This window comes from Anticarsia gemmatalis, chromosome 23 (genome assembly GCF_050436995.1).
Source record: "Anticarsia gemmatalis isolate Benzon Research Colony breed Stoneville strain chromosome 23, ilAntGemm2 primary, whole genome shotgun sequence".
Taxonomy (NCBI): domain Eukaryota; kingdom Metazoa; phylum Arthropoda; class Insecta; order Lepidoptera; family Erebidae; genus Anticarsia; species Anticarsia gemmatalis.
The window spans coordinates 1,708,446-1,721,534 of NC_134767.1; the positions used below are offsets into that span (position 1 = coordinate 1,708,446).

The window sequence follows — 13,089 nt, forward strand, 5'->3', positions numbered from 1 at the left end:
ATAAACGATAGAAAAAATAAGAATTATATTAGTTTTTTGAAGAGGTATTGCAGTGCTGAATAATAAAAGACACCTGAAACGCTGTTCTTCAGATTGTAGTCGTTTTTGTACATTGATTCCGAACGCGCTCACAAATGACATTTCATTTGTTTTGACTTTCAACAAAGTTGACATCATCCGGCTATATTCTTCACCTCATGTGAATTTATTTTAAATTTTCATTTCAAATACTGAAGTTTCACGACTTTTTCTTATATTAGACGGTTAACTTGAATTTTAAAAATGGTTCGCGTAATAACCCAGGAGACCTACGATGAGGTTGTGAAGGAAAACATTGACGAATTTGATATGAGTCCTGAAGAAGCGATAAAGGAGGCTGTTGCCCAATTTGAGGCACAGGTATGCATCACAAAAATCCTTTTTAGACTTTCATTAGTCACTATTCGAAAGCTTTTTATTTATATTCATGTTTTTCATTTATATTATTTATTTTGTATGTCATTTTATGATGATCAAATCACGTTAGTCATGACATTAATTTATTCTAAGTAAGAAGTAAATATAGTGGATGAGGTAATCGCATTCTATAGAAACTGCGTATAAAGCTTGTTATGGGTGTAATTAGCGGGTAGACATACTATAGTGTCTATAGTAACGGCACTTGTGTAGGCGAATGAAGGATATTGCTTACCTTTTATCGTTGTTTTTTAATTAGTTTATGTTTGAAAATGAATATTCGTATTTATAAGCTGTTCCTTTTGTCTTTGTCATTTTAAAGAAATAAAAATGCATGTTAGTAATGCGCCTAGCATTACTCTTTTAGAAGATAAGGGCTTGGTTTTTAAATAATTATTTCTATTATCCACCATTAGTTTTGTTTTAAAGACAAAAGGGTATGGATAGTGTATAAAATAGTATATTGTAATGCATATACGTTCGACTGCCTCCGTGGCGCAGTGGTTTAGGTTACCACGCCGATACCACTGCATCGGGAGGTCGTGGGTTCGATTCCCACACGGAACAATTATTTGTGCGATTCACAAATAATTGTTTCGGGTCTGGTTGTGCTTTGTGTCCGTTGTTTGTATGTTCACAAGAGCAATTCTTAGTGCGGGAGTTGTCTTTTTAAAAAAAAAAAAAATAGTATTTTTTATATAGTATTACAATATAAATAGCAGCAATTTCACTGAGTTTATATGTGTATATAAACAACACTTTTAACCCATGTTTAATATAAATAAAGTTCACTAATAAAATAATAATAAAATATTTACAGGGAGTGGACTTATCGAACATAATAAAAGATTTAGCTCTAAGCTCTGGTGACAATCACTTGGTATCAGAAACTGTTGGCAAGCTAAAAGACCTATGTGCAACTAAGAAGTGTGATGTAAATGCTGTTTGTACAGAACTTGATGTTTTGAAGGTAAGTTTCAACAGTTTATAAACATTATTATATCTACACAAAATAAAAATCAATTTCATACAGTTATAATTTATTATAAAAAGAACACCCACTTACGGTTCAGACTTACAGGCAAATATTTAGAACCCTTCAAAAAATTCTAAAACATCTTATTTGCATTTTATTCTGCTGTTAGTATTTGTCAGTATTGTGGTAAATAAAATACATCATTAAATTTTTAACCATCTTAATCACTATATAACTACGACATATATACAGCGAGGTCTTAGTAGTAGTGTTCCATTTTTATCTTTTGGGTGAGATCCCTAAAAATCAACTTCTTTTTGTCATTTTGTAAAACAGTGCTTAAAGTAACTGATAATAACATTACAATTCCAGTCAGAATGCAACAAAGACATCGCACATCGTATCCGGGCAGGCAAGGACGGAGCTTACAAGATACTAGTTGATCTGCTCTTTTCTAAACAACTGCTCATGCAACTGAGCGAGAGAGATGTCAAGCTGATGACCAGTGCTCTTGATACATTGACCGCATTGATGGAAATGCAGCCTGATTTGTTGTGTCTGAGGGGCGTGGATTTGATTAAAAGGTGATTATCATTTTTCTAATATTGTAATTCAGTTTTCTTCTAAGAAAATTCAAAAAATTAAAATTTTAATTCATTTGTCATTAAACAATCAGTGAGTTAAGCAACCTTGGTTTATAGTTTCCATGGATAGGTGACCGCACCACCAGTCGGAGGGCACGTAAAAAGTCGGTCCCGGTTGCTGTCAGTAGATAACAGTCGTAACGACAGACATAATATATGATGGGTTATGATAAACAATATTCAGACAACCAAGGCAGTTGCCACTGTTGCCAAATATTGGACAGAAGCACTACATTATTTGCAATTTTCAAAAAATTTCTTCCTGTCTTCCAGCATCCTAGACAATGTAGAAAACGACGACGTCCTAATATCAGCGCTGCGTTGGACCACGGCGTGCTGTGTCAAACACGAGATGAACAGACAGAGACTGTTTGGACAAAATATAGCGGAAAACTTGAAGTTATTGCTTAATGTTTGTGGGAATCAGAAGGTGAGTAGTAAAAAGCATTATTTTTACATAACTGTTATAAAAGTTTGAGCTCTAATACGTAGGCGCAAGGCATAATTTTGATTTAATATGTTACCACACAGGTCTCCCTGACTTTGACTTTTTTACCTGACATTTCAATCAAGTTGCATTGTGTAAGAGGTCTCTCTAGAATCTAGATACAATTAAAGATTTATACATAACATAGACAGCACCTTAGTTTTAATCTGGATTATGTTCGATATTTAAATAACTAAAATCACATTTTGTTTAATATATAAATAACATACCTATTTTATTAGATGTTAATGTATCTATATAAGTATGTATTTAGAAGTATATAAGTATGTTTATCAGTTATTTGGTTACCATAGTACAAGCTCTGCTTAGTTTGGAATCAAATGACCGTGTGTGAGTTGTCCAATCATATTTATTATTTATTATATTTATTATTATTTCAGTTACTAAGTGAAACATTACAAGTAATAAGAAAGTTGACGTTAGACGACGACGTTCGCGTGGAGTTTGGTAAAACGCATGAACACGCGCGGGAACTCGGCGCTCAGATGTTGGAACCACTCGCTAACTTGCTAAAAGGTAGGTTTGATTCCATTAGTATCTCGATAGACTTACCCTCTTATTCATAAAAATATATGAAGTTATGAAATGCTTATAAAGTGTTTTGTTTCTTTCACTCCTTAGTGAAATGAAAAAGAGAAAATATTATAGTAGTGTTCACGGCGATAAGGTTGTTAATTGCAATGTTGGTGATTTGCCCAGTAAAACGACGTGCGGACGCTTTGACAGTTTATTTTGTACTAAAACATCTTAAAACTAGTGGACTGTAACACGATAGGGTATACAATTATACATCGGCACATATAGATGCACCTTAGTATCGCCGCTGTTGCTATACGCTTAGACAAGTAGTGTATTAACTAAAATAGGTTTATAGTATGTTTATGAATAAGAGGGTTAGACTTTAAATGTTAAGTTATCGCCCACCCCACTTTCAAAATATCAATAATATCGATTTTAATTAAAAGGGCTTTCTAAAATCTATACTAATCTATACTAATATTATAAAGCTGAAGAGTTTGTTTGTTTGTTTGAACGCGCTAATCTCAGGAACTAGTGGTTCGATTTGAAAAAATCTTTCAGTGTTAGATAGCCTATTTATCGAGGAAGGCTATAGCCTATATATCATGACGCTACGACCAATAGGAGCGGAGTAGCAACGAGAAATGTTACAAATACGGGGGAAATTATGACGTATTCTCTCTTATGTGACGCAAGCGAAGTTGCGCGGGTCAGCTAGTTAAAAATATAAATGTTTTTCTTTCACAGAGAATACAAAACCGCCTCTAGTATCAGAACTGATGTTAACAATAGCGAGTCTGTTAGTTCGTCACGAACTGTGCAAGATGGTGGCGGACTGCGGCGTCGACGCGATATTCACTGTGCTGGCTGACAACTACGACAATGTCGCCGTTGTACAGCAGGCTAATAAACTGTGAGTACTAGGCCTATATTACTGTGTGACTACATGTATGGATGTGAATGAGGCAAAGGAAGTTTGTAAAGATCGCACTAAGTGGCGTTCTCTGGTGTCTGTCATATGGAAAGATGGAGTGATTTCAATTATGTATGCATTGTCAGGGCCCATATTAGGTTGTGGTGGCCGGTTTTATTAGAACTGGCCAATTGCATGAAAGTTTAATTCGTAGTAGGTAATAGTGTATGTTCATAGACTGTTAGTATAGATCAATGGTAAGGAATAGAAGTCGATACGGTCTCTAGTATCAGAACTGATGTTAACAATAGCGAGTCTGTTAGTTCGCCACGAACTGTGCAAGATGGTGGCGGACTGCGGCGTCGACGCGATATTCACTGTGCTGGCTGACAACTACGACAATGTCGCCGTTGTACAGCAGGCTAATAAACTGTGAGTACTAGGCCTATATTACTGTGTGACTACATGTATGGATGTGAATGAAGCTAAGGAAGTTTGTAAAGATCGCACTATGTGGCGTTCTCTGGTGTCTGTCATATGGAAAAATGGAGTGATTTTAAGTATGTATGCATTTACATGGCCTATATTATGTTGTGGTGGCCAGTTTTATTAGAACTGGCCCATATTAGATGGTGGTGGCCGGTTTTATTAGAACTGGCCAATTGCATTAAAGTTTAATTCGTAGTAGGTAACAGTGTATGTTCATAGACTGTTAGTATAGATCAAAGGTAAAGAATAGAAGTCGATACGGTCTCTAGTATCAGAACTGATGTTAACAATAGCGAGTCTGTTAGTTCGTCACGAACTATGCAAGATGGTGGCGGACTGCGGCGTCGACGCGATATTCACTGTGCTGGCTGACAACTACGACAATGTCGCCGTTGTACAGCAGGCTAATAAACTGTGAGTTACATGCCCTATATTACTGTATGACAACATGTATGGATGTGAATGAGGCAAAGGAAGTTGGTAGGGACCGTATCAAGTGGCGTTCTCTGGTCTCTGTCATATGAAAAAATGGAGTGATTTTAAGTATGTATGCATTTACATGGCCCATATTATGTTGTGGTGGCCAGTTTTATTAGAACTGGCCATATTAGATTGTGGTGGCCGGTTTTATTAGAACTGGTCCATATTAGGTTGTGGTGGCCGGTTTTATAAGTACTGTCGCATATTAAGTTGTGGTGGCCAGTATTATTGAAACTGGCCGTATGGAAGTTTGATTTGTAGTAGCTAATTGTTTATGTACTACATAGATACATTTCATAGACTGTTAGTATAGATAAAAGGTAAGGAATAGAAGCCAGTGAAACCGCCTCTAGTATCAGAACTGATGTTAACAATAGCGAGTCTGTTAGTTCGTCACGAACTGTGCAAGATGGTGGCGGACTGCGGCGTCGACGCGATATTCACTGTGCTGGCTGACAACTACGACAATGTCGCCGTTGTACAGCAGGCTAATAAACTGTGAGTACTAGGCCTATATTACTGTGTGACTACATGTATGTATGTGAATGAAGCAAAAGGAAGTTTGTAAAGATCGCACTATGTGGCGTTCTCTGGTCTCTATCATATGAAAAAATGGAGTGATTTTAAGTATGTATGCATTTACATGGCCCATATTATGTTGTGGTGGCCAGTTTTATTAGAACTGGCCCATATTAGATTGTGGTGGCCGGTTTTATTAGAACTGGCCCATATTAGGTTGTGGTGGCCGGTTTTATTAGAACTGGCCCATATTAGGTTGTGGTGGCCGGTTTTATAAGTACTGGCGCATATTAAGTAGTGGTGGCCAGTATTATTGAAACTGGCCGTATGGAAGTTCGATTTGTAGTAGTTGTTTGTGTATGTAATACATAAATACAGTTTATAGACTGTTAGTATAGATAAAAGGTAAGGAATAGAAGTCGATACGGTCTCTAGTATCAGAACTGATGTTAACAATAGCGAGTCTGTTAGTTCGTCACGAACTGTGCAAGATGGTGGCGGACTGCGGCGTCGACGCGATATTCACTGTGCTGGCTGACAACTACGACAATGTCGCCGTTGTACAGCAGGCTAATAAACTGTGAGTACTAGGCCTATATTACTGTATGACAAATGTATGGATGTGAATGAGGCAAAGGAAGTTTGTAAGGATCATACTAAGTGGTGTTTTTGATCTCTTTGGGAAGAAGTCGTGTTTTATACATGTATGTATTCACTTGACCCATAGTAGGTGGATAAAATTGGCCTCCGCTTGCACAATATATCTATACACGAAAATATTTGAAAACACCTTTAAATGCTTTTCAATAGGTTTATAATTTGCATTCAATGACTAAAGTTTTTTGATAAAAGTAAAAAAAGAAAAGCTTTATTAAAATTCGTGAAAATTGTGTTTATTTATTAAATATTACGATAGTGAACACACGTTTTACACACACGATAAATACCGTAACTATAAAAATTACTAGTAATTTACAAGTAAATACATTTTGTCAAACTCTTATTCTATGTATAATGAGAAATGTTATTAAAATGCCTTACGAGTATCGTAGAAATTTAATGATTATTAATGAACGTGAAAATAACATTATTATTTTAATACCTAAAAACCACACATTTTCTCTGCCGACTGATAATGCGATCTCAAGAACAGACACCTTTGATTATCCAAAAACAAAGTTTTCTTCTTCACAATAATCTCATTCTCTATCAAAGACCTTTCATGTATCAATTCGGCCCTCAATTTTTCCGTCTCCAAAGACCTTTTTTGCAGCAAACTCATACAATCATTTAGATCCCTTACTTCTTCTATCAACGCTATAAGGGAACCCTCTCTACAATTCTCAACATTAGGCCTACAATTTTTAGTATTCAATCTAGTCTGAGCTACTTGCAATCTTTGCGAAACCTTCAACATTTCTTCATGTAAAGTTTCCAGAATATTCTCAGTTTCGACTATTTTGTGTAATGTTATTTTTAACTGATTTTCTAGATCAGTTTTCACTTGTTCGGTTCTAGCTATTCTTTCGCTTAATGCTTTGTTCACCTTTATATCTTGAGAGCGGAGATCTCTTGCCGTGTTTATGAGTACTGCGTCGACTTTAGCTCGTAAAGCCTTTGATTTGTCGATCGCTGATTTGAATTCGTTGAGCGCGTTTATTGTGTGCTGTTCCCAGGATGGCACGTTGGATTGACCTGGGAAATGAAATAGTTTAATACTTTGTTACATGAGCTCTTATAAGCTGACAAGGCTAATATTATAACGAGAAAAGTTAAAATCAAGTTGCCTGACCCGGGAATCGAACCCGAAATCTCGGTATCACCAATAATGTAATATGATTTTTTGAAATTTACTTTTTCATTTGCCATAGTTTACGTCGCCAAAAGCGATGATTAATATGGTCGATGCAGCTAGTGGCAGCTACGAATGCTAAAACAGATAGTGAAATAATTTTCTATACAAAAATGATTATATTTTTGTATAAGCTACAAAAAACACTTTCAAATTGTTATGAAAAGTCTCCGAAGAAATAAGATTACTCTATGTGCGCTATTTGGTATTAAAAAATATCATTTAGGTACATTAATTATTCCTATACTAAAATTTACCTTCAGAAAGTCTAGTAGCTCCCGCCGAATCTTTAACATTCATACTCTTAGTTTCCAACTCAACATTATCGCTCTCATACTTAAAAGCCAAATACTTATCGCTCCAGTCCCTTTCCATCCAATTCTTAGACGAAATATTCATATCTAACTGGTACTCGACATCTCTCAACAACTGTCTGTGTAGTTTCTTAACGTTTTCTATCAAAGCTGATTCAGTGAACAGGTCTTCTTGCGGTTCGTCGTATATCAAATCTGATTGCATTCTCAAACGTCTTTGATCCAAACATTCTTCAGTAATATATTCAGGTATTTTTAAAGTATCCATTGCATTTTTCAACTGTTGTCGTTGACTCTCAAGAATATTAATTTCTGCGTCCATATCTCTGATTGCTCTCTCCAATTCGGACTTCCAGTAGTTAATATGCCTTGCTCTATGTCTCAATTGATCGGTACTATCGCTGAAGTCTTCGCAAGACGTTTGATTCACTTTGATAATGCTGTTTTTGGTTATAGCTGTGTTCTCATCAGTCGTTCGAATAATGTCACCTTTCAAAACTTTCTGATTATGTTCATGCCAAACTTTGATGGTGGATAATGCGTAGTTTTTTTCACCAAATGACATGTAGTCGCCGGATTCGGCTGTCGTTCTTTTGGCTGACATTTTTATTTGTTAGTTTTTTTATAGAGGTAATATAGGAGTAGAAAATAAAGTGTTGCAGTTGGCGAAACGAACCTGCAAATGTAGAAAGAGAATTAGATTATATTAATACAAATAAAAAATATTTTACTTGTTACGTGTTTATTGAAAGTACCTAAGTACATTTTACTAAGATTTTTTTCATTAAATTGCTTTCTAGATTGTATTTATCGCTCTCTTACTTAGAAAGTCACATAAAAATTTGTTATAAGTAGGATACCAAAATCTTTATTTTTTGTTAGCGCAAAGAAAGTTGTTCTTCTTCTATAAAATGTATAATTGTTTTCGAAGAAACAGTAAATTAAAAACTAGTCGGAGGTTTTTAACTTAGATTAAATATAAATAAATTCAAATATTCAATACCTCTAATGTTCCTTTCAACACTCAAAAAGTTATATAGTTTTCAGACCATCTCCTTTCGAAGCCAAAACAACAAATGTTGACGAAAACAAAGCGTTCCCCCTTTTTATAAGCGTATTGAGTAAACAAACCCGTTGCCATGGCAACGTGCGTTGTTGTCAAATAACCTACATTCCCATGGGAACACCCTTCCTGAAATTAAATTTATATGACAAGTTTCATGACAATGTATGCTAGTACTATTGAATTGATTTTCAGTGGAACAATAAAGGTATGAAATTTGGGATTTTCCCATCGAATGTTGTTTAGATTTTTTTGAGTTATTTAGAACAAACTAAAGAAAAAACAATACAAGAAACAAAAAGTTTGTTGTTGTAAGTATATATTTGTGTGGAACTGCGACGGTTAATTTTTTTACAATGATGATTGGATGAACTCTTGAAATTGTCTTTTATTACTTAAATAATTTTATACCACTTTATACTGTGTGTTATGGTCGGGGGTTTGATTCCCCAAGGAACGAATATTTGTAAAACCATTTCAGATAATACATGATTGTGTATGGGTACTTCGTCCGCGTTCATTAAAATCGAAGGTAAACAAACTTAATTCAAAGTGCAGAATATCTTTACATAATACCTTTTTCCTATAGGCAAATTAATGTATAGATGTGAATGAAGCGTTGAAATGTTATAGGGATCGTAACCAGTGGTGTTCTCTGCTTACTATAATAATAAATTAATCCACTTAATGTCCCACTGCTGGTCTTTTCCGAAAGGAGGGTAGGTTTAGGCCTTGAGTCCACCACGCTGGGCCAATGCGGAGTGGGGACTTTACGAGTACATACCTACAAGAACTGTTTTAAAAAACCCTCAGGCATGTAAGTTTGAATCACAATGTTTTCCTGCACCATTGGAACAAGTGATTATGATTTCTAATACACACATAACTTCGAAAAGTCATTGGCGTTTTCACGTTAGCCACGGGTACGAACCCTGACTTGCGTGGGAGGCACAACTTTAACCACTCGGCTATCATTGCTCTAGTCTGTTGGTGTATAAATAAATATTGAAAGATTCGTGACTTGATATCGTAAAATAATTCTACGTATGTCATCATATATTATGATAACGATGGGGAATGGTGGTGAGGTCTCGGGTTCGATATCCAGGTCGGGTGAAGTGTTATTAGGTCGTTCTGTGGGTACTCATAGTTTGGAATTGGGGTAATAGGTTTGAATCCTATTTTGGGTTTTCTTTATGGTGTAAGTTTTGGTATTGGTGAAATAACCTACATAGAATACGACTAAACTTCCATACGACATACGACTAATATAATACCCATATATGACAATATCTTTTTGTCAGTTATTTAAAAAAATACTTATATCAGGCGGTTAAAAAAATGCTTATGCAATTTAGCAAATTTTTATTCCATTATTTGTTTTCATATCAATGTATTTTTTTATTTGTCACTATTCGTGAAATGATTATATTTGTCACTATTCACGGAATACTTAAATTAGGAAGTTATTGTTATTGTTTTCATCTCCATATTGTTCTGTCCTTTTGTAAGGTTAATCTAAGCACGATTTTTTTTACCCATTTCAGAATCACAGCGTTAGCCGGCAACGATGATGTCAAAAGAGATTTAGTGAAGAGTGGAATGGTACCCATCATTGTATCAGTATTGAACAGACATTCCGTAAGTCATTATTCTTAATTAATTAAACTCATTAATGTCTCACTGCGAGGCAAACGTCTCTTCTTTGGGATTATTTAGGCTTTGAGTGCTGGTCTGATAGTTTATAACCATTTTATATACTTATTTATAATGGATTCAGACATAAATACGATATTTTTTACCACGAGAAATCTATTCACGCGGACGAAATCGCGGGTGGTCGCTTATCTGAATGCTAGTCTGAGAATTTAATTTATTAAGAATATAGGCTTAAGTCAAGTCAAAAATTAAAGATGCCAAAAAAATATATCGTCTTTAAATATAGGCCCCTTTGTATCGTTTTACATGGCTCCCTATGACTAATAGAAGCGGAGCAGCAATAAGAAATATATAAAAACAATAAAAATAATGAAAAATAAAACAAATATATAGTTTTGTTTACATATACTTGTGAATAGTTGAATGTTATTTTCTTGTTTATTTATTTAAGCTGAAGTTAAATTATTTGTACCTTCAACTACTTATTTTTTATTGATTTTGTAAATTTTAATGTTTTTAATGCTACGTTATAAGAATATGATTAGTAAGTTTTTATAAAATCACCTATTACACGCCCAGACGGAAGGAAGAATACTTTATATACAGCAATTAGCTTGTACATTTATAGATAGTTTTACAATAATTCATATAAATAAGAATAAATATAAAGATATTTTTTTATTAATTGTTATTTAATTTTACAGAGTAACGCAACAGCGACCGCCCTAACTCTCAAGAGTATAGCGGCGTTATCTCTCAGAGAGCCGGGTCACAGTAAACAGTTTCTCGACAGTGGAGCGCCTGAAGCGATCGTGGAATGTATGAAAGTACACCCAGATAATGCTAGTGTACAGGTGAGTTGTTATTTTATTATGTTTTATAGTTATTTTCTTAAGATAACTGCACTAACTCTCGTATTTATAAAGGAGTAATTACTTGTTCTTAAGTCATGGCTTACTCAGTAAAAGTTTAAAAATTTTTTTTTTGGTATGCAAGATTGATCACGATGCTTCACCGTTAGAGCAAGTGTGTGTTGCCTCGGGTTCGAACCGTCGACTATTACTATCCCTGCTTTGTTGCATTAAATGTTATCCCACTAATATTAAAAATGCGAAAATTTGTGAGAATGTATGTATGTAAATATGAAGGTTTGTTACTCTTTCACGCACATACTACTGAATCGATTACGATTAAATTTGGTATATAGGTAGCTGTAGACCCAGAATAACACATAGGCTACTTTTTATCCCGGAGTTCCCGGGGAATTGGGATTTACGCGGGAAGGGTTTCCACGCGGACGAAGTCGCGGGCGGCCTCAAGTTAGTTATATATATTTTTTATAATATTTTCGATGATTTTTCAGAAAAACGCCTGCTGGGCGATCCGCAACATGGTAGCGCGTTGTCGCGAACAAAATCCCAAGTTCCACGAGCTAGGAGTGGAAGCCATACTCAACGCGGCTTACGAGAAGTTCGGCAAAGACTTCGGCTTTGATATCAAGTCGGCACTCAGAGATCTAGAGTGTGATGTCAAGTTTGATGAACAATGGACCGGGAAAGGTGTGGAGTTGGAACACTGATACGTAGATTTGTATGTTTGTATTTAATTAGTTTGCTAAATACGCCTTACTACTTCCCTGTGGGTCTAAGAATTTGGTATTGTTAAAATATTCTTTATTTTTTACTTGAAAAAGGAGGAAGTATAATTGCTTTTTTATAATTTCGTACTGTTCAAAAATTAGACAGTCTGCACTGCTACAGCCGTTTTCGTATTGCAGAATATAAAATTAAAGACTCGGAAGTTCAAGTCCCGGAACCCGAGTTTCTTGTAAAAAATATTGAACAAAGATTTTTTGGTAGTTGAACTAAACCTGCCTCTCTATGGATCCACTAAACTCCGAGATTAAAAAGTAGAAAAGGCTTTATCTTCACCGCCTTGCGTCCAATCCTCACATTTTTATTTATGAAAATTCCCTTATAATACACAACGGCCAATGTTCTAATTTAATGAAATATTCCAAACATATCCGATTATATCATTCAAAAAGGTCTATAAATAAAAAACAAAACGCATTTCCGAAGCATTTTACTTTATAGAATGGAAACTTATCTTAAAACTTGAACATTCTATAAGTCCAATTTATCTTTTACAGTTTTCCAGCCTAATTTTATCAAACACAATTATTTACTGTGCATTTATTTATTAATAAAAATAAGGGCAACTAAAGTAAATACTTAAAGTATGTATTAGTAATATAATGAGTGCTTGTTTATACAGAACACGACGCGCCGTGACAAGCTTACAAGGTGGCAACTGGTTGTGACATATCTATTCATTCCTTTAAGAAACATTATAAATGCTTTGCGCTGTTGGCTAGTGCATTTTCTTACTTGAAATTATTGTTTTAAGGTTTTTATTAACAAGTATGATTTATCAAGTATTTAATTTTTATTTAATTTAAAGTTACTTATGTATTGTTTGTGTATAATTGTGTATGTATTGATAAATAGAGAATCTGAAATCTTCCAGTATGTATATTCAATTCATTGATGAAACAAGGCAGGTCACAAAATAAATATTGTTCTTTTGATCTGAAGTTATTTTTCGACTTAACTTGAAATTATTAGAATACTGCTGCCCTAAGACCTTTAACGTGACTTAGCGACTGTTAATTGTCAACATTCGGTACCGACGTTT

General features: G+C 34.8%; 2 protein-coding genes across 2 annotated transcripts; one reads left to right on the top strand and one right to left on the bottom strand.

The window, feature by feature from the left end:
- The first annotated feature begins 161 nt into the window (after positions 1–161).
- LOC142983054 (armadillo repeat-containing protein 6 homolog) lies at positions 162–12,988 on the top strand. Its single transcript, XM_076129868.1, has 9 exons — positions 162–399; positions 1,277–1,426; positions 1,805–2,016; positions 2,350–2,506; positions 2,965–3,100; positions 3,851–4,016; positions 10,281–10,374; positions 11,097–11,246; positions 11,756–12,988. The coding sequence occupies exons 1-9, from the start codon at positions 283–285 to the stop codon at positions 11,969–11,971; spliced, it is 1,398 nt and encodes a 465-aa protein (XP_075985983.1). The 5' UTR covers positions 162–282; the 3' UTR covers positions 11,972–12,988.
- LOC142983053 (tektin-3-like) lies at positions 6,607–8,337 on the bottom strand. The gene is made up of 2 exons (XM_076129867.1): positions 7,614–8,337; positions 6,607–7,199 (listed from the first exon to the last, which is right to left on the bottom strand). Exons 1-2 carry the CDS (start codon positions 8,272–8,274, stop codon positions 6,607–6,609), a joined length of 1,254 nt encoding a protein of 417 aa, XP_075985982.1. The 5' UTR covers positions 8,275–8,337.
- Positions 12,989–13,089: the final 101 nt, after the last annotated feature.